The sequence below is a fragment of the Carassius gibelio genome, chromosome B4, assembly GCF_023724105.1.
Source record: "Carassius gibelio isolate Cgi1373 ecotype wild population from Czech Republic chromosome B4, carGib1.2-hapl.c, whole genome shotgun sequence".
NCBI lineage: Eukaryota > Metazoa > Chordata > Actinopteri > Cypriniformes > Cyprinidae > Carassius > Carassius gibelio.
In genome coordinates this window covers 1,083,953-1,108,141 of record NC_068399.1, presented here as the reverse complement: position 1 = coordinate 1,108,141, position 24,189 = coordinate 1,083,953, and the positions used below count along the sequence as shown (strand labels likewise).

The following is a 24,189-nucleotide window of genomic DNA, read 5'->3' as shown; positions in this document are numbered from 1 at the left end:
CACACTTAGCACCACTTGCACACATACCACCACATACAAACTAGCACCACATGCACACTTAGCTGCACATAAACACTTACCACCACATACACTCTTAGCACGACATGCAGACTTAGCACCACATGTACACTTGCACCACAGGCACACTTAGAACCACATGTTCACTAGCACCACATGCAGACTTAGCACCAAAGGCACACTAGCACCACAGGCACACTTAGAACCACAGGCACACTTAGCACCACATGTACACTAGCACCACAGGCACACTAGCACCACAGGCACAGCACCACATGCACACTTAGAACCACAGACATACTAGCATCACATGTACACTAGCACCACATAAACACTTAGAACCAAAGGCACACTTAGCACCACATACAAACTTAGAACCACTGGCACACTAGCATCACATGTACACTAGCACCACATGCACACTTTGAACCACTGGCACACTAGCACCACATGCACACTTAGCACCACAGACACACTAGCATCACATGCACACTTAGAACCACAGGCACACTTAGCACCACAAGGACACTTAGCACCACATGCACACTTAGCACCACATGCACACTTAGCACCACATGCACACTTAGAACCACAGACACACTAGCATCACATGTACACTAGCACCACATGCACACTTAGGACCACAGGCACACTTAACACCACATCCACACGTAGCACCACAGGCACACATACCACCACATACAAACTAGCACCACATGCACACTTAGAACCACAGGCACACTTAGCACCACATGTTCACTAGCAATACATGCACACTTAGAACCACAGACACACTTAACACCACATGCACACTTAGAACCACATGCACACTAGCACCACATGCACACTTAACACCACATGCACAATAACACCACATCCACACTTAGCACCACTTTCACACATACCACCACATACAAACTAGCACCACATGCACACTTAGCTGAACATAAACACTTACCACCACATACACTCTTAGCACCACATGTACACTTGCACCACAGGCACACTTAGCACCACATGCACACTTAGAACCACAGGCACACTTAGCACCACATGCACACTTAGAACCACATGCACACTAGCACCACAGGCACACTTAACACCACATGCACAATAACACCACATCCACACTTAGCACCACTTTCACACATACCACCACATACAAACTAGCACCACATGCACACTTAGCTGCACATAAACACTTACCACCACATACACTCTTAGCACGACATACAGACTTAGCACCACATGTACACTTGCACCACAGGCACACTTAGAACCACGTGTGCACTTAGCACCACATACAGACTTAGCATCACATGCACACTTAGCTCCACAGGCACACTTAGCACCACATGTTCACTAGCACCACATGCAGACTTAGCACCAAAGGCACACTAGCACCACAGGCACAGTAGCACCACAGGCACACTTAGCACCACATGCACACTTAGAACCACAGGCACACTAGCACCACAGGCACACTAGCACCACAGGCACACTTAGCACCACATGCACACTTAGAACCACAGACATACTAGCATCACATGTACACTAGCACCACATAAACACTTAGAACCAAAGGCACACTTAGCACCAAATACAAACTTAGAACCACAGACACACTAGCATCACATGTACACTAGCACCACATGCACACTTAGAACCACAGGCACACTAGCATCACATGTACACTAGCACCACATGCACACTTAGCACCACAGACACACTAGCATCTTATGCACACTTAGAACCACAGGCACACTTAGCACCACAAGCACACTTAGCACCACATGCACACTTAGCACCACATGCACACTTAGCACCACAAGCACACTTAGCACCTCATGCACACTTAGCACCTCTTGCACACTTAGAACCACAGACACACTAGCATCACATGTACACTAGCACCACATGCACGCTTAGGACCAGAGGCACACTTAACACCACATGCACAATAACACCACATCCACACTTAGCACCACAGGCACACATACCACCACATACAAACTAGCACCACATGCACACTTAGCTGCACATGTACACTAGCACCCCATGCACACTTAGAACCACAGGCACACTTAGCACCATATGCATAGTAGCTTGCTTGATGTACGTTAGTTAGGTGCATTTCCACATTACGTTAAGGGTTTCCGGCGTGAGGTAATTACCGTATTTTTCTATCTATAAGTCACAATGGACTATAAGTCGCATTTATTTAGAACCAAAAACCAAGAGAAAACATTACCGTCTCCAGCCGTGAGAGGGCGCTCTATGTTTTCAGTGTAGGCTACAGGAGCACTAAGCAGCACAGAGTGCCCTCTCGCGGCTGTAGACGGTAATGTTTTCTCTTGGTTCATTTCTCTTGGTTCATGTCAAATTAATTTTGATAAGTCGCATCTGACTGTAAGTGGCAGGACCAGCCAAATTATGAAAAAAAGTGCAACTTATAGTCCGGAAAATACGAACACAAATATGTTCAGTCAGTATGTATGGTTTAATAAACATGAAACATTTTTGATGATGTGTTGCCCAAATATTTGATTTAAAGTAATGTTGAATTGCTTTGTTTGGTAAAATCATTTTGCGTGTGGCAAGTAAAATTAAAACGTTATAGAGCCCATCACTCTAGAATCAATAAGACGGCATACTGATTGACAGCTCTGACCTGCCTGACACTGATTGGTTAAACTGCTTAGCACTGTATATTATTTTTCTGTCATTTATATTTATACATGTCTTCAAGTATATTAAAATGTATTGACCAAACAAAAAAGTGAATAAAAATCCCACTTATTGAAAAATAATTTGTCCAGTCACCCACTGCATTTTTGTGTGGTTCACCCTGATCACAAGAACCCCAGCTGTAGAGGAACCTGCCAAACCTGGCAACATTGTACCCGGTTCGGTGTAAAACAAGCTGGTCTGTAAAGTCACAGATAATAAAAAGTGCCCTTAGGTCTGTTCTGCTTTGTTAATATTTATGAACAACATTGAAACTCTTCACAATAAAATGTTACAGCAACGTTATAACAGTTACAGCTACACATTTTTGAAAATAATTGATTCATAATATATCAATAATTCTATAGCTAATTATATAATAATTAACTAAAGTTACTATCATTCTTTTGTCATATAAAAACATTTTTGATGGCTTAATAATCCTCTATAAATGTATATTAATTTTTAAAATATAGGTTAACCTTTAGCAAAACAATTTTTGAATGATTCTAATTGATCATTATTAAAAACTGTCACCAAATATTTTATGAAGTCTCTAGTCACTCTTGCAACCAAACGATGATATGTTGTTGTTGTTTTCCCCTAAACATACCTGGCACCTTGCTGACAAACTGAAAGCAGATTGTTTTACATGCAGCATTTATAAGTGATCATAAGATGTTTTTCTTAATTTAGTAATACTTTTTATCATCAAACTGTGTTTTTTATTTGCTGATGTGGGAATTTATGTATAGGTAATGCAAAACCGAGGAGATTTTGAGAAGTTGTCTAGTAGCCGAACATTTTGATCAAAGCAAGGCTTCTGCTGTGGAGCAGGAAGGCACTTCCTCATTAATGTAAGTATAAACTTCTGACCTCAGGAAGGTTGTGTTTTACACATAGGATTTACACTGTAAGTAAATTTAAATGTATTTCAGTCAGATATTACTCATGCATTGCCTTTATAAATTAATTTAAAGAGAATATCCTACCTTTATGTTCTCTCAAAATATCTGCTTCCAGAAAATTGTGCATCCTATAAAATAATAATATAAACCCATGATATTGGTCCAGACTGTAACTCTGGACTTCCTGTATTTGATGACGCTATAAAAATTTAAATTTTCTAAAATAAACGTATCTTGCACAAAGCAAAGCAGACAGCTATCAAACCCAGTTTTAGATTTGTTTGTACATAGTTAAAGATGTTTTTATGACTTGCAGTGTTTACTACATCTGTTCTGTTGAAAGGACTCTAATAACACAGGTGAAAAAACAAATACTCGAGTGCACAAAAAACTACTTAAATACCAGAAAGTACATTCTTATCTTTTGTGCTTAATAAAATGGTAAAAGTTAAACACTGTAAATACGCTAATTAAACTTATATTTCTACTTCAGTAGCACTTCAGTGCAATTGCAAAAGTATACTAAAAACTACTGAGATTAGAATAGATTTATATAAATAGAATAAATAGATTTTTAGTGCATTATAATAAAGTATACTTGTGCAAAAAATATACAGAAGACATTTTTAGTGTAAAAGTGCTTTGAATGATTTAAACGTATTTAAATTAGTTAAATGTTAGTACACTTTCATGTAGTTATCCTAAATTTAAATTACCAATATATTTTAAATGAAGTCAATTTTATGCAGTAGTTATTAATACATTGTCCCAACTGTGCTACTTAAGTACACTTAATATAAATACACCAATAGCACTAACACTTAAATTGATTTTAAATGTAGTCATATAAAGTGCCTGTATTGTTTTATAATTCCATTGTGTACAAGTGTGTTACAATCGTTTGTACATACAATTTTAATGGATTTCTATACTATCACTAAGTTCTATTTGGATTTCCATGAAAAATACAGTAGAAATGCATTGGTCTAGTGTTTAACCCACTCCACAAATCAGCATAAAAATGCTAATAGGCTCACCAGGGTGTCACGTTTGAAACTTTGCAAATATATGTGCTTACACATAAAAGGCAGATTTTGCATTGGCCTGTGACGCAGAAAGATCAAAACATAAAAGTACCATCCTTTAAGTCCATCGCTGCAAACTAATCTTGGGGATGGATGCCCCTTTAGATGTGCATTTTGAACCGTTCTTCTCCAGAAGGACTGCAATCTCTGAACACAAGACAGTGGCATCTGCAACCTTTACTGAAGTGAAGTGTATGCCCCTGAACTTGGGAGGACGCCAGGCGAACTGAATGGTATAGCCCAGTCTGATGGTGTGAAGGAGCCAACGAGAGACTGGGGAGCGCTAGCGTACGAGAGGCACCAACAGAACCACAGATGTACCCATGGTGGAGCAGCGAGGGGTAACAGAAACCCAGCCCGGGTGTGAAACGAGATCAACGTGTGTGCAACACTTACCTGTGTTTGAGCAGATAATGCTCAAAAATATGAAAAGTTATAGAAACTGAAATGCCTTTTTAAATAAACAATCTGTATTTGAAAACATAATAAAATAATCTCATGAATAAAAGTAAATGGTTAACCCAACTGGCTTTTAACCCAATCATTGAGTCAAAAATAACCCACAGTTGGGAAGGTGCTATGTTAACCCATAGTTGTGTTACTTGTTGGGTTATTTTTAACCCATCATTTTTTAGTTAGTATAATGTGTATATATGCATGAATATATTGAAGTAATTAAGTAGTTTCCTATCTCCTGTGATGATCCAGAAAATCTCTCTGCTGCTCTCATTGCTGTGCTGAACACACATTATTATCAGACTGAACAGAGCAGAGGCAGTAGATGATGAAGTGTAATGATTTAATAGAGGACATCAAACACTCATTATCATCTTCTGCATCCAGCAGCACATTCAGAGATGAGATGTGGTCTACACAGAGATTTGTGAGTTTTCTGAAAGATGAGCCAATCCCACTCGATTGTGACCTCGGTCGTAGATGCTGTAAAACTGAGAGAGGAAAACGTCTCCTAGAATCCAGATGGGTCCGGCTGAAGATGGCACATCTATGGACTGAAAGCCACTGAAGCAGATCTCCTTATTGTTCAGTGTCTCCTACAGAGGAAACCAGAGCAATCACCAGACTGTAGAAGCTGAGAAACCGCTTGAGCTTGTGAATTTAACACCGTGGCAATCCTATCTGAGAAAATGTTGAACTGGGAACATGTTATATGATTGCATTGTGTAGACATAATACAAATTAGTAAAGATAGCAAAAGCTATTAGCAACTCTGTATCTAAACCTTAGAAGTTATGTGCAAAAGTATGCATTTTTATATCATGGTTGTGATAACACAACAAGCTGTAAAGACATATACTCTTACGTACATTTTGGTGCATTTGTCCACACATTGCTCAAGGTTGGTCAGTTGAATTAACTTGAATTACAATGTTTTGCTCATTTTTATAAAGTTAATTTTTCAGAGAATTCAAAATGATGTGAGCAAAATGTATTAAGTCACAGGATGCATTAGCACAGGAATCAGGACAATATACTGAGACCTTTCTAGACCTTAAATTGGAGGGATTGAAATGCTGAAACGGTTGTTGTGTGGTCCTCACCCTCCTGATATACTGTTCTCCAGTGAGAGAATACTCCACATTATTGATCTGGAAGGACACTACAGGAAGACTGCTGATCCTGACACAGTCTACCAGGAACTGAAACCCACAAGCAAACAAACACAGTCGAGGCTGTAGTGTTTCTTCTCTATGATGAATCAGAAGAGTGATCACTAGAGCCCAATACATACTGAATTTTGCAGCAACTGATAACTATGTATTAAATAAAACAGGGTCTCATGATCACCTCTCCAACAGCGGTCGGTGTTGCTCCAATAAACTGCTGGAGGAGCAGGATGTCTCTGGCTGGGCCGCCAATTAGAGAAGTTCCCGTGTCCAGTACAGCTTGACAGCCTTGAGGACCACGATAGCAGAACCTCAGGGCTCCCTGAACCTTCACACTAGACACACAAGCACAGCTCACTCATCTCTGTTGGGTTTGTCTGTGTCGAATGAGTGTTGTAATGGATGGGAACTCACTCACACATCTAATCGGATCTGCCAGTATCCCTTCTGAGTGACTGCAATCCAGTTGATGGGAGAAACGAACCGGGTTTCATCCACACCTCCAAACACCACCTCCCCTCCAAAACTAGAGCCATTGTTCCTGTAATAGTTATGAGGGCATACAGTGAAGATCACCAACACAACCTCAGTAAAAGTAAACTGAAAAAATTATATAAATTAGTCTGCTTAAAGGTTGAGGTTTGACTATTACAAATAAAAGCACAAAAACGATATATAAACGTTGTCCTCGCTGGTGGTCAGTGCCATTGCTCAGAAAATTGTGCTTAATAATGTTGCTTTATTGTCCAAACTCGAAACTGGTTCATGGACTGGTACATGGATGCATTTATTTTTATGTCATTCAATGTCCCATGAGATTATGTTTATGTTGCAGAAATGATTTCACTGATGCAGAAAGAGTAGTTTCTTTTGCTGAAAGAGAAAGACTTTGCCGACATCTTTTTGCCCCCAAAAAGATGGTGGATTGAATCCATTATTGGACCTGAGATAGTTAGATTTAACTAGGTGACAAAATATCTGAAGGATGCATATTTTCATTATTCAAAAAGTGAGAAGGAAAACTTGGATTATTCATTTTTACTTTGAGGAGCAAAACATACCAATATCAAGTCTTGCCGTTCGATCTTACTCTTGCTCCAGGCACATTCCCAAATTTCACAAATGCAGCTTTGCCTCCTAAAATTTAGCTCCCAATTCTCAGGCTCTTTCTGTGTGTTTGGGAGAGTCCATATGTGTGTATTTCCATAAACAGTCCATTGGGCCTTTTAAGGCATTAATTGCTTTAACAATCATAACAGCTAATGAACGGGTGCATTACTTGGGCTTCAACGCCTTGAACCTTAGCATCAGCCACTGGTACAACATCTTGTTCCTACCTAGGGTTACATACAGACTGAGACATTCTCAAACAGAATATCACATTTTCAGTGCCCTCAGTATCACCATCAGATTATCTGTTGTAAGTGTTGTAGTGGTTTCTTACTTGAGATAGAAGGAGAAGACAGGTTCATCCAGCAATCCCTGTGCTATCATAGTGTCAAACACAGGCGAGCCCAGCTCCTCTGCCAGCTGAGGGAAACCCAGACCCAGAACCCCATCAAACTGAGCCAGGACAAAGGCAAAACCGGGCTCGTACACAGCCTCTCCAAACACCTGGTTCTGGACCGTCACAGAGCCCACCTGAACCCGGACAAACACAGGAGTTTTTATATTAAAGTATAAATATGACGGCTCATAGTGATCAGATACCTTTAACTCTTCTCTGGCCATCACTCCCAGCAGGTGCCCAGAGCCGTAATGGATGCCAAAAACCCGTCCATCATGCGCATATGTGCTCGATTCAAAGGCCTTGAACTTGTGATGCATCGCTGTGCCAAGAGAGGAACACCGTGACCCAACAGCACAAACAATAACCAGGTCAATCACACGTGCACACACTTTTCAATGCATGTAAATGATGAACGTGTTAGTTACCGCATGCTTGGCTCACGCAGTAAGATGATGGCACCCAGAGGTCAGTGGAGCCCGTATCAAACACCACCGTGAAATTCTGCTCTGGTTTGCCCAGACTGATCTGACCGAAGAACTGGGCCTGTACAACACACAACAATATAACCCTAACCCTACAGCAAGGAAGTTCAGATCACAGTGAGCGTGTAACATTAGATCAACACAGAGAAGTGCTCACGTCCATGAAGTTGTAGAGTCTCTCTGTGGATCTGCCCCCCATACGAAGGTAGTGTTGTGTGGCTGGGTAACACTGGGCATAGCGCCGCGAGAAGACGTCTGGCTGGTGCTCACGCAGGAACTCATTCAGCTGCTCAGCGGCTCGCAGTCGACTACGAACTGAAGGCAAGCGGCTTAATGAGACCCTGAAACAGGACAAATGCTTTTCTATGAATGTATATTCGTCATATCCGATCATTGTATGACACCAAGAGAGTGATTTGAATGCATAAGGAGCCGTCTGCTCTCATGAACGTCATACAATGATCGATCTGCACAGCACAAACAGCCAAAATCTGGATATTTTAGGCAATATAAAGTCCTGGCAAGGGAAAATGGCTCATATGGTCACCCTATCATGTTTGTCACATGACTCACAATGGCACTGAATGACACATGCATCACTTTTATCGAGTTTTCCTTTTTTTATTCAAGATATTCACCAACATGCTCACTATATTATGACATATCTGGCTTCTAATTCTCATTTATGTGACAGTAAATGTATTTTTTAGTTGAAATGACCATGTTAGTTGATCTACAGCGGGTTGGTTCGTGCTGAATCCGAGCTGTGTGATTTACAACACGTACATTCATCCTCTTCTCCCAAAAGAGATGCAGTGTGTGTGTTTATGGGGACCCAGTGCATCTGCAAGCCCCTTTTCCACATGTTCACCTCACCCTCAAATAATGGATTCACTTCTCTGAATCTCCTTCATCAAAATATACAAGTCTTTCTCAAGTCATTTCGTTCTTTTCAGCAGAATATAATTGAATTGTACAGCCAGACTCCACAGCACATGGACTCACGCAATGTTTTGAACAGGAGTGTTAATGCACTAATGTGAGAAACAGAAATGACTCATTGATTCAGGTTCTGCAGTGTAGCTAATAAGACACAATTGTTCAGCCAGATCAGATCAACTTTACGAGCTTTAACCATGTAGAGAATCGTCTCCTCTATTCAGTTCTCTCTTAAACAGACACATACTGCTGTAGGAAACGACTTCTTTCATTAATTGATGGGCAGATTTTCTATGAGCGTCCTCTCATGTATATCCCCAGGTCTTTGTGTATGATTACTAGCTCCTTCTGTATTGTTTACGGTCTTATGCAAGCTTGATAGATCACTAGTTAGTGTAAACTCACCTACATCATGTTTGGTCTCTATGTATTCGCCATCTGACGATATAATTGAGTGCATATTTAAGATAGTTTCATGGTCAAATCAGACTGTATGAATCTAGCCAATATTCCACTGATAGTTCAATCACATGTTTGGGGGCTAAACACATTACCCAAGTAAGGTCAGAAACAACTATTTTTCTGACTCCCTTCATTTTGGTACATTTTAAACATAATGTGTCAAATAATGTTGCTTCTTACCTTATTTTATATTGATATAATAATGTTTAGATGGTTGTATTAGAAAACACTGTGGTGTAATATTTGTTTCTAATGACTTTGAACTAAGTGCTGGATGTGTTTCGTGACACACACTGAAAGAAGAGTGCGGAAACAGTTTTCACTCAGAAATCACCAGTTCATTTAACGGTCCATCACAGAGGGATGCCAAGAAAGATGGCCAGTTTTTAACAGTTCAGTTTCTGTTTTAAAGCAGTGTGTGTATCTGAATCTTACCTGCCCAGACCGTGCACGAAGCCCACACACACCAGCAGGAGCAGACTCGTCCTCATGCTGCCGTCTCAGATCAAGAGTGACACACACACACACACACACACAGCTCTGACCGCCGGACTCAGCGCTTTCGGTCACTGTGACCAGCTCATGTGTTGGTTTAACACTCAGCAAACACCACAGATGAACAAATCAGATCAGTTCTGCTGTAATATTAGTCTCTGTTTGGAGAACACATGAAAACCACTCATTCTGGTACATTTAAATGAGACCCAGTGTTTTAAGCTCTTGTTCATGTCAGTTAAAGATGTAGATATATATGTACAGGAATCAAGACTCATGAAATGTGTTGTTGTTTCAGTGAAAGCAGACGTGATGAACTCTCAGATCCAGTCTTCTTCCTCACATCCACATCTGTCCTCGTCTTCATACAGAGCAGATCATCTCATTCCTGCCACAAAACACTCATGTCAACAGTTTCTAATCAAATTACTTAGCTGTGGTTGGTGCCAGTTTTGGGGTTTTAACATGTTTTAAAGTGACTTTTTTATTTTGTTAATTATCTGCCAATGGGGTAAGAAATGTAAGATATTCTCGCTTGCATTTGCTTTAAGATTATTTTTCTTACCCTACGGCCAACAGTTTTACGTTTTACTTAAAATCCCCAGGAAACAAACATTAGACCATACTTCATCTAAAGAAAGTGCAGCTTAAGAATTATTGGATATTTGTACTTGAAATAAGATTAAATAAGATTAGTATGCATTGCTCTTTTATTTCTGTGCAAGAAATAGTTAAAACATACTTTAACTGCAAATGAAAAATCAACAAAAGAGTTTTGTATCTGATAAACTGGACTATCGTTCCTTTATCACTGCAGTATTAGGTTCAGATGTGCGGATTCATTTGTGTAAGAGGATCTTTGTGATCTGTGATGTGTAACAGGTTTCAGGAAGTGCGTCTACACAACAATCTGGAAATGAGTCATTTTCTGTTGGGAATATCTAAATGTTATTCAATGAAGATAAATTTACTTCAGAAGCACAATGACACCAGATATTGTGTTTTCATCAGAAGATGTGTTTTCTTTATTATAAAAGCTTCATCTTAAACAATAAAAAACATCTTCCAATGCAGCAGGAAAATTAATATTGCTTTCCCTGCAAACTAAGACTTTCCTCACCCAATTGGCAGGTTTTTTTTTTTTTTTATATAAGAAAAAAAAACGTAATTTTGTATGAAACATGTCATTAGTTAAACTAAAAGGGTTAGTTTTTCTTTTCTTTATTCTACTTCCTGTATAAAAGCTCTAGAGAGACACTCAGTGGTCAGTCATGAGGCTTTTATTGAGAACAGAAGGTCAGAGGTCATCACGTAACATTCAGACACAGCCGACGCTTGACTTCCTGTCAATAAATAGTGGCGGGTGTTCAGCAGGGGTGATGATCCGGCACACGCTTCCTGAAACACAGGCACAGGTTAAGAGCAGGGTCGCAGGGTCCCGTGGCCCCGGGGAAGGGAGCTGAAGTGAGGGTCACCTGGGAGCAGCTTTGATGATGTTGTCCACCCGCAGGATCATCTCCGCCGCCTCGGCCGCGCTCAGCAGCACCTGTCTCTTCACCTGGAAGCTCTCGGTGATGCCCAGAGCCGCCATGTCTCCCACCACGCCCTGAGTCATGTCTGAGAGAGCAGGGGTCAGAGGTCAGGGGTCAGACTCCTCAGGGCTGGTGTGTGTGTGTGTGTGTGTGTGTCTTACCCAGGCCGGAGGTGCTCTTGTGGTCCTGGTGAGCGGCTCTCAGCTGAGACACCAGCTCTGCGCTGTCGTAGCCCGCGTTATCAGCGATGATGGTGGGCAGCTGCAACACAAACACACACACTCAGAGCTCTCCAAACACACAGACGTCAGGGGGTGTGTGTGTGTGTGTGTGTGTGTGTCGTACCATCCTCAGGGCTTTAGCGAAGGACTCCATGGCCACGGCCTCCTTCCCCGGCGTGCGGTTGGCCAGATCGGACACGGCTTTAGCCATCAGCATCTCGGAGCAGCCTGAAACACAGAGTTAGCTGGACTCATCTGAGGTCACAGGTCATCATGAGAGGGGTGCGTGCGGGCGCTCACCTCCGCCGAACACGGTGCGTGTCTCTCTGACGGTCTGAGCCAGCACACACAGAGCGTCGTGCAGCGAGCGCTCGGCCTCGTCCAGGATCTGCTGCGTCGCCCCGCGCAGGACGATGGTGCACGCCTCGCCTGCGGATCACACCAGAGACGTTATCTGGAGCATGTAAACCTCCAACACAGCGCTCCTCTGTGTGTCTGGGACTCACCCATGTCCACTCCTGAGAAGTGTATGAGCGTGTCCTCTCCGATCATCACCTCCTCGATCAGCTTACAGTGGCCCAGCTTCACCAGCTCAGGGTGGTCAAAGGTGGAGGAGATCTCTCCGCCTGGACCACACACACACACACACACACTTCTGTCGGTCTGGACACTGAACCTAATCGATCAGCTCTAGCTGAAGCAGCACTGAGATGTGTGGGAAGCGCTGTGATCTGACGACGTGTCTTTGCTCTGTTGTGTTCAAACAGAGATCACAGCTGAGCTTCTCACTGAATGACTCGTGTCTGAGTGAATCATCTGAGTCAATGATTCAGTGCTTCAGTCCTGACTGAACGAATCGTTTGAATAAATAACTCAATGCTGCCATCTACTGGTGGGTTACTTTCATATTTAAAAGTAGCCTTTCATTGCATCTTTTCTATGGAAGGTTTTCCGGACTATTTTCAAATGGAACTGCAAATTTTTTCATTTACATTTTCATTCAACGCGAACGAATTTCAAATGAAAAAGCAAAGTCCATTTGCAAATGCATTTCTCATATCTTACGAGCTATGTTTATGTTTAAATAGCAATATTAATTACCATTATTTGCCTTTTCACTCTCTCTGCAATGCACATGGAAACTGCCAAAACTCAAATGGGATCACAAGTCCTTTTTTTTTCTTCTGACGTCTACACAGAAACCTGTCAATCAAGTGACGGAGGCGGGGCCATTTTATTGGGCGTGTTTGCATTGGGAAGTGACGTCACTCACAGCCGACTGTAATGAACAATTATTAATGGAAAATGGAAGTAATCAGTGAAACTGTGTTGGGCATTTTGACACTCGAGCAGTTGACGACAGTTCATACAGTACAGATTTCCTTTTACTCAGAAGACATTTGGTTTTGGACAGTTTTGTCAGCTAGAAGATAAAGACTAAGCAGAACTGTTCATCCCCGAGCGAATGACTCGATCATTAAGACATTACCACCACCTACTGGCAGCTTTAGTTTATTATTTAGACTATCATTTCATTAAAGAGTTAATTTCATATTTCCATAGTAATAATAATAAAATTAAGAAAATATATTAAAGTTAGTTCAGTTATAGTATTTTATCAAACTATTTCTCGTTGAACCTACTTTTAGTAATCTCTGTTTGATGCTTGACACAACAATGGGTTTAAATGATCTTTTGGGGGTAACTTCTCCAAATCTGATGTCGATTAATTAGATTAATTAGCCCTACTTACAGAACTTAAAGGGGCAAATGTGTCAAATACACTCATTTAATGAAGAGCTCTGATGAGAATGAATCACATCTACACAGCAACGCCACACACAGCTGATGATGCGGATCACAGCAGAGCATGCTGGGAAACTGAGAGTGTACCTGTGACGAGAGCCAAGCGCTCCACTCCCACAAAATCAGCGTGTTCGATGGCCATCACACCGGCGGACGCAAACAGCTGCTCGGGGTAGTTATAGATCAGCTGCCTGAGGAGGAACACACACGTCACATGACGTCCCGTGACCCCGCATGACATCACGTGACCCCGCACACATCACACACGTCACGTGACCCCACCCGAGCGCACCTGTTGATGAAGCAGTTGATGCCGTGCTTGAGGATGCGCTCCACCTTCTCCTTCATCTTCTCCTTCTCGGCCGACTCTATCTCAGCGACTTTAGCAGTGGAGTCCACTCGCACCCTGGAGCCGAAGATCTGCAGAGACACACGCTAGCGTTAGCGTCCTGCCGCTAGTCACGCCTGCGCTGGCGCTAACACGCCGCTCTACCTTGATCTTGTCTGTGTCCATGCCGGTGTTAGCGATCAGGATGTTAGCATTCTCGATCCTCTTGGGCTGGTTGACTCCGATCCTCTTGTCCAGCAGGAAACCTGTGAGGAGCACAAGAGCCGGCCCTCAGTCACAGACACAGACAGTGTGTGTGTGTGTGTGTGTGTGTGTGTGTCTCCGTCTCTGTGTGTGTGTGTGTGTGTGAGCTGCAGACCTTCGTCCAGGTAGGAGTCGGTCAGGCTTCCTCCCAGCTTCTTGATGACGTGGATGGCCTCCAGGTTTCCTGATCCCTTGAGTCGGAGCACGGCCTGCACGGCCAGCTTGGAGAAGTGATCCTTGTGGTGCGTCAGCAGCTTGGAGGAGAGTGTGGTGCGCGCGATGTTCATCAGATCCTGCTGGAACTTCAGCTCGTCGCTCCTGAGGACACACACACGCTTCAGACACATGGACTCACACACACACAGACACGCTTCAGACACATGGACTCACACACACACACACACACACACACGCTTCAGACACATGGACTCACACACACACACACACTCTTCAGACACATGGACTCACACACACACGCTTCAGACACATGAACTCACACACACAGAGACACACACACGCTTCAGACACATGGACTCACACACACAGAGACACAGAGACACACACACACACACACAGACAGACAGACACGCTTCACACACACACACACACACACAGAGACACACACACACACACAGCTGGTTACCCATGATCCACCGCTGCCTCTCTGAGGGCGTCGCGCGCCGCCTGCGTGGCCTTCCTCCAGCCGGAGATGATGGTCTGAGGATGGATCTTCTTGGCGATCAGCAGCTCTGCTTCCTGCAGCACAAGCGTCACACATTAGACACGGTTCAGACCTCCATCAGTCAGACACTGAGAGGAAGAGCTCGTACCCGCAGCAGCTCGGCCGCCAGCACCGTCACAGACGTGGTCCCGTCACCCACCTCGTCATCCTGCACCTTAGACATGTCTGCACACAACACACGAGGCTCAGTGACCACCAGCCGGCTGAACATCCAATCAGATCAGCCGAGACGCTGGACAGATCACGACTCACGACTCACTCAGAGGGGGAGCTTACGTCTTTAGGAAAGTTTAGATCTATTTTTAGCTTTACATCTTGACCAAAGTCTCTTTGAGACAACTCGGCGGTCATCTTTGAAACGCCTCTCGGGCCCCCAACTCCTGTCTCTCTGAAAGGACAAACATCAAATCCCCCGAAACTGTTCACTACGCTTACGATTCAATTTCAAATAAAAAATGAGCAAAGAGGCGGGAGCTAGTTGCTGAAGCCACGCCCACTTAGAGCAACAGCACTGCCAATCCACCTGTCACTCAAGTGGCCACGCCCTTTATTATGCAGAACTTTAAATCTCATTATGTAAACGGATGAGGTGTAAATAAATCCACCCCCCTTACAGTTGTCATGAACGGTAAAATTAGCTATATAGATCAAACACATTTTTTTCACCAGGCTGTAAACATGTTTTTTCCTGCTGTAAAACTGATCTTTTTAACATGGGGAGTCTATGGGACTGACTCTCTTCTGTGCCAGCTTCACGAGAGAGAGAGAGAGAGAGAGAGAGAGAGCAGGAGGATGGCCCTCTGTTTCTACTTCTGCAGGGACACACTGACTTCCCTCATCACTGACTGGCTCTTTCATTCAGAAGCCTGCTGTTCCCGTTTCATAAGGAGACTTGTATGTAAACAACAGAGCTTTATTTAGGTCACACTGTGAAAGCAGGACAGGAACTGACCCACGAGCACTTTGGCTGCAGGGTTGTCCACGCCGATGGCCTTCAGGATGGTGGCTCCATCGTTGGTGACGGTCACACTGCTGTCCCGGCCGCCGCCCAGCAGGATCTTGTCCTGTGAGGTCAGGGGTCAGAGGTCACTGGTCAGGGTCACGGCGGTGAGTGTGAGAGAGTGTGTGTGTGTGAGGGTGAGGCGTACCATTCCCTTGGGTCCCAGAGTGCTCTTCACCAGATCCCCGATGGCGATGGCTCCGATGAAGGACGACTGCGGCACACACACACACAGTCAGACACACACACACTTCTGAAGGGACTCTCTGAGAGAGCCAGCATCACTCACCAGACGCGCCGTCTCTGCCTTCTCCTCGTCCGCTCCGTGTCTGAAGATACTGACGGGGGCCATCGAGAGAGACGCCTGCACACATCACACAATGATGAGACTGATGGGATCTTCACACTCACACTGGACAAAACCACACTGCGTTCAGAACAGCGTCGCTTGATGACGTCATTTCAACAAGCCCGCAACAATCAATCCTTATTGCTGATATTCTAATAAACATCATCATATTTCGACTCCATTGACGTCACTTCCTATTAACGTCACATCCAGAGCACATTAACGTTCTCTGAATAATTATTGAATGATAATTAGGTTATTATCTCACTAATCCTAGTATCACGTGAATACTCATCCGTGTTCTGATATATTAATTAATTTCACATCGTATTCAAAGAGCACTGGCATCATCTGCACCGTTCCCCGTGTAATAATAATAATAGCCCGGTGCTGATGTGAATGTGCACGAGCGCAGCGGCCTCGTCAGAAGACTCTAGAAACACCGGCGAGGCTCTTTGTTGAGGCGCGTGCAGCGAGCAGAAGAGAGCCTCCCTCGCGCTCAGCCGGAATACAGCTCTGCACAATCACACACACTCACACACGCGTCTCTCGCGCAGTACACGACCATTAAAACACGATTCAAACACCTCAACACTCACCATGATGATTACACGATGTGCTGAAGAGAAGCGCACGCTACCGGAAGAACCGACTGGAGAGGAACGAGACAGATCAACCGCTTCCGGTGAGGCGTTTCCACGCGAACACTCTTCATCTTAAGAGTCTCTGTAGTGCGCTTGATCGTTTTATTACAATGAACGATAAACACGAATGTAGAAAGTAATAATGAGTCATACATAAGAAATAATTGCCGGGTAATCTAATAATAACTGCTCTCGTGATATTATATCGCCAACTAATATCTCCAACACTTTGATATCCCGTGACTTTTATCTGCGCATTAGACGCACCATCTTTTCTTTTTTAAGTTAGCAATGAGAAGCTTTGTTTGAAATACTAGTACCTAACATATAAAGATAAAACAGCTAGTCTAGTAAGCTGTTTACAACAATTAAAACCAAACTAAGTGTCACAATTTGGACCCAAAGTATTTTTATAGTAGCTAAATATTTACCATATTTGAAACGCTTTTTATTTTTCAGTTTACACACGATGTTAAGCTCAACCGTTCATCCCCGTTGCCGATATTATATACATATGTATATATATATATATATATATATAGAGAGAGAGAGAGAGTTTAAAAAATATATACAATAAAAAAGAAATATAAAAATATAATAAATACCAATATTTTATATATATATATAGAGAGAGAGAGAGAGAGAGAGAGAGCGGGAGATTATATATATATATATATATATATATATATATATATATATATATATATATATATATATATAATTGATGAGGGAAATATAAAGTTATCAGTAACCAGCATTTAGTCCCAAGCTACTATATTTGGTTATTAAATGATACAAACCCAAGTTTCATACCATGTTGCAGTCCTCATAGCTCCTATGGTATTGACTCTGAGGTTAATGATCTGCAGTGTCTCTGTTCAGTAGTGTAGAGTAGCAGATGTTAGATGTCTTGTCCTGCTGCACTACATTCCCCACAATGCATCTGTGCAGGCGGCGGTCCCACCTGTCTGTCCAGGTAGAGGAGGAAGCAGAGCGAGCACAGAGAGCAGAGCAGAGCTGAAGCATGGAGCGAGAGGATCCTCAGAACGACTCCTTCGACTTCCTCTTCAAGATCATCCTCATCGGGGACTCCAACGTGGGCAAGACCTGCCTGGTGCACAGCTTCAAGAGCGGCCTGTTCTCCGAGACGCAGCAGAACACCATCGGTGTGGACTTCACTGTGCGCACGCTCACCATCGACGGCCGCCGAGTCAAGGTCAGAGGTCATCTGATGTCTGTGTCTGTGTGTGTGGAGCTCAGGTGATTCTGACACCGAACCGGTTCAAGCAGCAGAACCAGATCAACCAGTCTATCCTCTTCACGCTCAAACAGGAAGTGCTGATCCAGATCAACACGCTGCTTCCTGCATCACAGATAAACACGCGCTTTGTGTTTGTTCATGTGTGTGTGTGTGTGTGAGAGATGAATCTACATGAAGCTGACGTGTAACAAGAGTTACATCTCCCAAACATGAGTTCTTCACTTAAACAGGGGAACAGACTTGATGAGCGCTCACCATACTACTGTTTAAAGTGTTTGTAGGGGAATAATGCAGGAGTATGTAGGGAACACTCAGAAGTATTTTGTGAACAAAGTGAGGCCGAAGTGTACACTGCAAACTGCAGTATGTAGTGTGAAATAAGCAGCAGACAGTATATGTAGATGTTACTCAGTAGGCAGCGTGTAGAACACATTGCTCAATATGCAGTATGTAGTATAGTGTTAAATAGTCAGCGGATGTAGTGTACTGCTCTCATGCTTATATAGTGTTCAGTAGTGTACATGATTCACAGTATACACTCAGAAGTAAGCAGAATATAGTGTGTAATGTTCAGTGTACACTTAGCACAATGTTCAGTATGCAGTTTTTAGTATACAGTGTTCAATTGGCAGTATGCAGTGGACAGTTTTCTGTATGCATTGGACCGTTTCCAGATTTCCGGGTTTCTCAGCAGGGGAAACCATTGCAGTGTGCTTGTCATACTCTGGTTGACTTGTCAGGATTGTGGTTCTCATGATAGCCTTATTATGCAGTGTAGTGTTCAGTATGCAGTGCTTAGTATGCAGTATGAAATGTAGTGTTCGGTAGGCAGTATGCAGTATTTAGTATGCAGTGTAGTGTTCAGTATGTAGTGTTTAGTATACAGTGTGCAGTTTAGTACGCAGTATGAAATGTAGTGTTCGGTAGGCAGTATGCAGTATTTAGTATGCAGTGTAGTGTTCAGTATGTAGTGTTTAGTATACAGTGTGCAGTTTAGTACGCAGTATGAAATGTAGTGTTCAGTAGGCAGTATGCAGTATTTAGTATGCAGTGTAGTGTTCAATGCTATATATATATATACATTAGTCAGCAGTTCCCAAAGGCGATAAAAGGCACGCTTGCAACCTTTAGCCACAAAAGCGTAACGGCTAAAGCTAACGCTTCCAGTTCTGGAAAGGAGACCAGAGGCCATTTTCTTTGAATGGATGTCAATGGAATAGAGGCTTAACATGCTGAATAAACCTCCTTTCAGAAGAAACAGCATATTATTGAATGATTAAACAGTGTATCTGCTAATCTTTGTTTTACACTAAACAGTCCCTCCATAAAAACCAGATTAAAATATGTGGGGCTACCATGATTTCATAATCCCTGTATTTTCGTTGCAAAAAACTCACATATATATTAGCAGAAAGTTGAAAGATTTTCCGTTTCCTTCACACAAGTAAAGCGCCATTTTCCCCCTATTGCCATGGGAACCTTATGAAGTGACATAATTACGTGACATGAGCATCATCTGCAAACTCCGTGGTGAAACCAGGGTGAAACTTGAAGCGCACAAATCATTCTTATTTGCCAACAAAAATAAGCGCAAAAGAATGCCGCGAAGCAGTTTACCGATTTGTTGCATGACAGTGGAGCCAAATTATATTGCGAGAACTTGCGAAAACTGCAGTTTGATGAAATAGAGAAAAAAAAGGTGATTCCCCCAACACCCCCTTCTCACTAGGCTACTAACACTGTTGTAGCTTCATTCAAAAGTTGATGCAACTTTACAGTTGTAAGATTGCACTTTTTGTTACAGAACAGTACCAAAAACTTACAGTTGTAATTATATTAGTAGTATTTAATATAATTTACGTTGCAGTAAGAGATTGCAACTTAAATATTCTGTGATTTAGTATGCTCGCTTATCATAGGGAGTAATAAGAAATTACTCTTTACATTAAGGTAGTAGCCTAGTGATAAAAAGGTGTTGGAAATAACCTTTTTTTCTATTTTTCATCAAACCGCAGTTTTTGCCCGCAATAATCACAAAAAAATCTGCTTTTTTCTGGAGGGACTGACTAACAATGCTTTTGGATTTAACTATTTTTAGAGTTTACCCTGAAATAAATGTTGTTAAGATAACAGAGAGAGAATAACTTTTTTATATATATATTTATATAGTTAGACAATATCTGGGCATTGCTGCTCTTTCTGGTGTACACAGGTGTGTTTCTATGGTCTCCAGTGATCAGTGTATGTGTGTGTGTGTGTGTAGATGCAGGTGTGGGACACGGCAGGACAGGAGCGCTTCCGCACCATCACACAGAGCTACTACCGCAGCGCTCACGGGGCCATGATCGCCTACGACATCAGCCGCAGGGACACTTTCGACTCCGTGCTACGCTGGCTCCATGAGCTGCAGCGATTCGGGGCCGCCAACGTGCTCACCGCGCTCATAGGTGACAACCTCTCAAACTCTGCCAGTACCTTTACATGGACAACAATACTCCCACTAAGACAATACCCTGGTTAAGACAAAACCCTAAGATAATACTCCGGTTAACACAATACCCTTCTTAGACAATGCCCTTTTGAAGACAACACTCTCATTAAGACAATACTCTGGTTAAGACAATACCCTGGTTAAGACAAAACCCTCAGACAATACTCTGGTTAAAACAATACTCTCATCAAGACAATACCCTGGTTAAGACAAAACCCTAAGACAAGGCACTAGCCTAGTTAAGACAATACTCTTATTAAGACAATACCCTGGTTAAGACAAAACCCTAAGATAATACTCTGGTTAACCCAATACCCTTCTTAAGACAATACTCCCACTAAGACAATACCCTGGTTAAGACAATACCCTTTTGAAGACAATATTCTGGTTAAGACGATACTCCCACTAAGACAATACCCTGGTTAAGACAATACTCTCATTAAGACAATAACCTGGTGAAGACAATACTCTGATTAAGACAATACTCCCACTAAGACAATACTCCCACTAAGACAATACCCCGGTGAAGACAATATCATGGTTAAGACAATTCTCTCATTAAGACAATAACCTGGTTAAGACAATACTCTCATTAAGACAATAACCTGGTTAAGACAAGACCTAAGACAATACTCTGGTTAACCCAATACTCTGGTTAAGACAATACCCTAGTTAAGACAATACCCTGGTTAAGAAAATACCCTGGTTAAGGAAGTACTCCGACTAAGACAATACCCTGGTTAAGTCAGTACTCTGGTTAAGACAATATCTTGGATAAGACAATACCCCAGTGAAGACAACACCCTGGTTAAGACAATACTCCCACTAAGTCAATACCCTGGTTAAGTCAATACCCCAGTGAAGACAACACCCTGGTTAAGACAATACTCCCACTAAGTCAATACCCTGGTGAAGTCAATACCCTGGTGAAGTCAATACCCTGGTGAAGACAATACTCTGGTTAAGACAATACTCTGGTTAAGACAATACTCTGGTTAAGACAATACTCCCACTAAGACAATACCCCGGTGAAGACAATACCCTGGTTAAGACAATATCTTGGATAAGACAATACCCTGGTGAAGACAATACTCCCACTAAGACAATACCCTGGTTAAGACAATATCTTGGATAAGACCATACCCTGGTTAAGACAATACTCCCACTTAGACAATATTATGGTTAAGACAATACCCTGGTTAAGACAATATCTTGGATAAGACAATACCCTGGTGAAGACAATATCTTGGATAAGACCATACCCTGGTTAAGACAATACTCCCACTTAGACAATATTATGGTTAAGACAATACCCTGGTTAAGACAATATCTTGGATAAGACAATACCCTGGTGAAGACAATACTCCCACTAAGACAATACCCTGGTTAAGACAATATCTTGGATAAGACAATACCCTGGTTAAGACAATATCTTGGATAAGACCATACCCTGGTTAAGACAATACTCCCACTTAGACAATATTATGGTTAAGACAATACCCTGGTTAAGACAATATCTTGGATAAGACAATACCCTGGTGAAGACAATACTCCCACTAAGACAATACCCTGGTTAAGACAATATCTTGGATAAGACAATACCCTGGTTAAGACAATACACTGGTGAAGACAATACTCCCACTAAGACAATACAATGGTTAAGACCATACCATGGTTAAGACAATACCCTGGGTAAGACAATACACTGGTGAAGACAATACTCTGGTTAAGACAATACTCCCACTAAGACAATACCCCGGTGAAGACAATACTCTGGTTAGGACAATACCCTGGATAAGACAATACTCTGGTTAAGTCAATACTCTGGTCAAGTCAATATCCTGGATAAGACAATTAAGACAATACTCTGGTTAAGTCAATACCCTGGTCTTTTCGCAGCATTTTACACACACAGCAGTGCTCAACCTTTTGATGGCAAACAAACAAGCATGGCTTTAACAACAACATCGTCTGTTTACACATACAGCATGACAAATTATTAACTGCACTTGAAGCTTTCGTAAAATAAAAAATGAAACACCTAAAACTGTATGTGGCATGAAAACAAAGTGGAACTGTTGATAAATGAAATTCTGGAGGGGATTAAATGATATTTGTACTATAACCTGTAAAATGGGAACATAAAAGGAATATTCTAAAAGCAACTCATGTAAACACCTTACTCACGATATTGTTTTATTCAGGATAAGGTAAATAATCAGATTACTGATGTCCATGTAGGCGTAGTCGCGGGTGTGTTTCTAAAGCTCCTCTGTTTCCTCAGGTAACAAGCGTGACCTGGAGGCGGAGCGGCAGGTGCAGTTTGCAGACGCCTGTAAGCTAGCGGAGGAGCAGGGCATGCTAGCAGCTCTGGAGACGTCAGCGCGAGAGAAGCAGAGCGTGGAGGAGGCGTTCATCATGATGGCGCGGCAGCTGCTGCAGCAGAACGGCCTCTGTGTCACGCCGGACACGGACACACATGTGTTACTGCGCACTAACTCTCGCGCTGTGGTCAGCGGGCCGTCGCTAGCAGAGCACCAGAAACAACAGCCCTGCCAGTGCTGATCACAACACAGGGGGCCGTCCACTCAGAGCGCATGCTTGCATTACAAAGCACTGCTTTACATTCTTTATGTATACATACTATGACTGGTGGATCGCATCTTGCATACGAGTGTCACGGTTTATTTTTTTGTTGTTTGCCTTTATTAGGACTAAATTGAGGTGGGACACAGAGGGGGGTGGAATCGGGAAAGTCGGGATGCAGAAGCGTAATGGCGCTATATGTTAGCGCACTGCCCAGAGCATCGCGTTTTTTTAAGAACTTCAACTTTTACACACAGAGGACCAATGAGAAGACCCTGAAGGCTGAGCTAGCATTGCAAGCTTTTGTTTACTGTAGCAGGTTGGCATGGCTGGCAACTGTGTTATTTGACAGCAACATGGCAGAGTTTTTCCGAAACCCTTGCTGGTGCTGCGTCTCACGTTTTATGCGTTATCTCACGTTTAGTGTTTCTGCTTGCATGTTTCCTCTGAATAAATGAAGTCACTGCCGTCAACACTGAAGAAAACAATCCCAATACATCTGAAGAGTTTTATTAATATTAAAAATTACTATTTATCGAACATCAGTGTGTTTTGCTATAGTGTGCTGGAATATTATAATATTATAAATGTGATGTAATTTACAGTTTACACAGTGATTTTATTTGAACAGACTGTTGTTATTTTTGAATCTCTAGTGAATGCAAGTTAAATCGAGGATGTATGCGCTGGAAAAAGAGATGCTCGCACCGAAGA

At 42.5% G+C, this 24,189-nt stretch overlaps 3 protein-coding genes across 5 annotated transcripts; 1 reads left to right on the top strand and 2 right to left on the bottom strand.

The window, feature by feature from the left end:
• Positions 1-5,520: 5,520 nt before the first annotated feature.
• nots (nothepsin) lies at positions 5,521-10,354 on the bottom strand. Of its 2 annotated transcripts, none has more exons than XM_052553916.1 (9): positions 10,192-10,354; positions 8,513-8,696; positions 8,299-8,416; positions 8,074-8,192; positions 7,808-8,004; positions 6,782-6,904; positions 6,545-6,698; positions 6,298-6,396; positions 5,521-5,790 (listed from the first exon to the last, which is right to left on the bottom strand). In XM_052553916.1, the coding sequence occupies exons 1-9, from the start codon at positions 10,245-10,247 to the stop codon at positions 5,608-5,610; spliced, it is 1,233 nt and encodes a 410-aa protein (XP_052409876.1). In that variant the 5' UTR covers positions 10,248-10,354; the 3' UTR covers positions 5,521-5,607. The 2 variants fall into 2 exon arrangements, with proteins under 2 accessions (XP_052409876.1, XP_052409877.1); XM_052553917.1 differs by having other exon boundaries at positions 5,564-5,790; positions 6,248-6,396.
• Positions 10,355-11,515: 1,161 nt separating this feature from the next.
• cct2 (chaperonin containing TCP1, subunit 2 (beta)) lies at positions 11,516-17,162 on the bottom strand. The gene is made up of 16 exons (XM_052553900.1): positions 17,093-17,162; positions 16,434-16,508; positions 16,293-16,358; positions 16,097-16,208; positions 15,233-15,309; positions 15,046-15,158; positions 14,518-14,720; positions 14,304-14,404; positions 14,103-14,230; positions 13,898-14,001; positions 12,511-12,630; positions 12,305-12,433; positions 12,129-12,232; positions 11,945-12,044; positions 11,727-11,868; positions 11,516-11,649 (listed from the first exon to the last, which is right to left on the bottom strand). Exons 1-16 carry the CDS (start codon positions 17,093-17,095, stop codon positions 11,619-11,621), a joined length of 1,608 nt encoding a protein of 535 aa, XP_052409860.1. The 5' UTR covers positions 17,096-17,162; the 3' UTR covers positions 11,516-11,618.
• On the top strand, positions 17,031-24,015 carry LOC127956174 (ras-related protein Rab-19-like). 2 transcript variants are annotated; one of them, XM_052553935.1, is made up of 4 exons: positions 17,031-17,178; positions 18,089-18,353; positions 20,662-20,845; positions 23,174-24,015. In XM_052553935.1, the coding sequence occupies exons 2-4, from the start codon at positions 18,162-18,164 to the stop codon at positions 23,452-23,454; spliced, it is 657 nt and encodes a 218-aa protein (XP_052409895.1). In that variant the 5' UTR covers positions 17,031-17,178; positions 18,089-18,161; the 3' UTR covers positions 23,455-24,015. The 2 variants fall into 2 exon arrangements, with proteins under 2 accessions (XP_052409895.1, XP_052409896.1); XM_052553936.1 differs by lacking the exon at positions 17,031-17,178 and having other exon boundaries at positions 17,914-18,353.
• Positions 24,016-24,189: the final 174 nt, after the last annotated feature.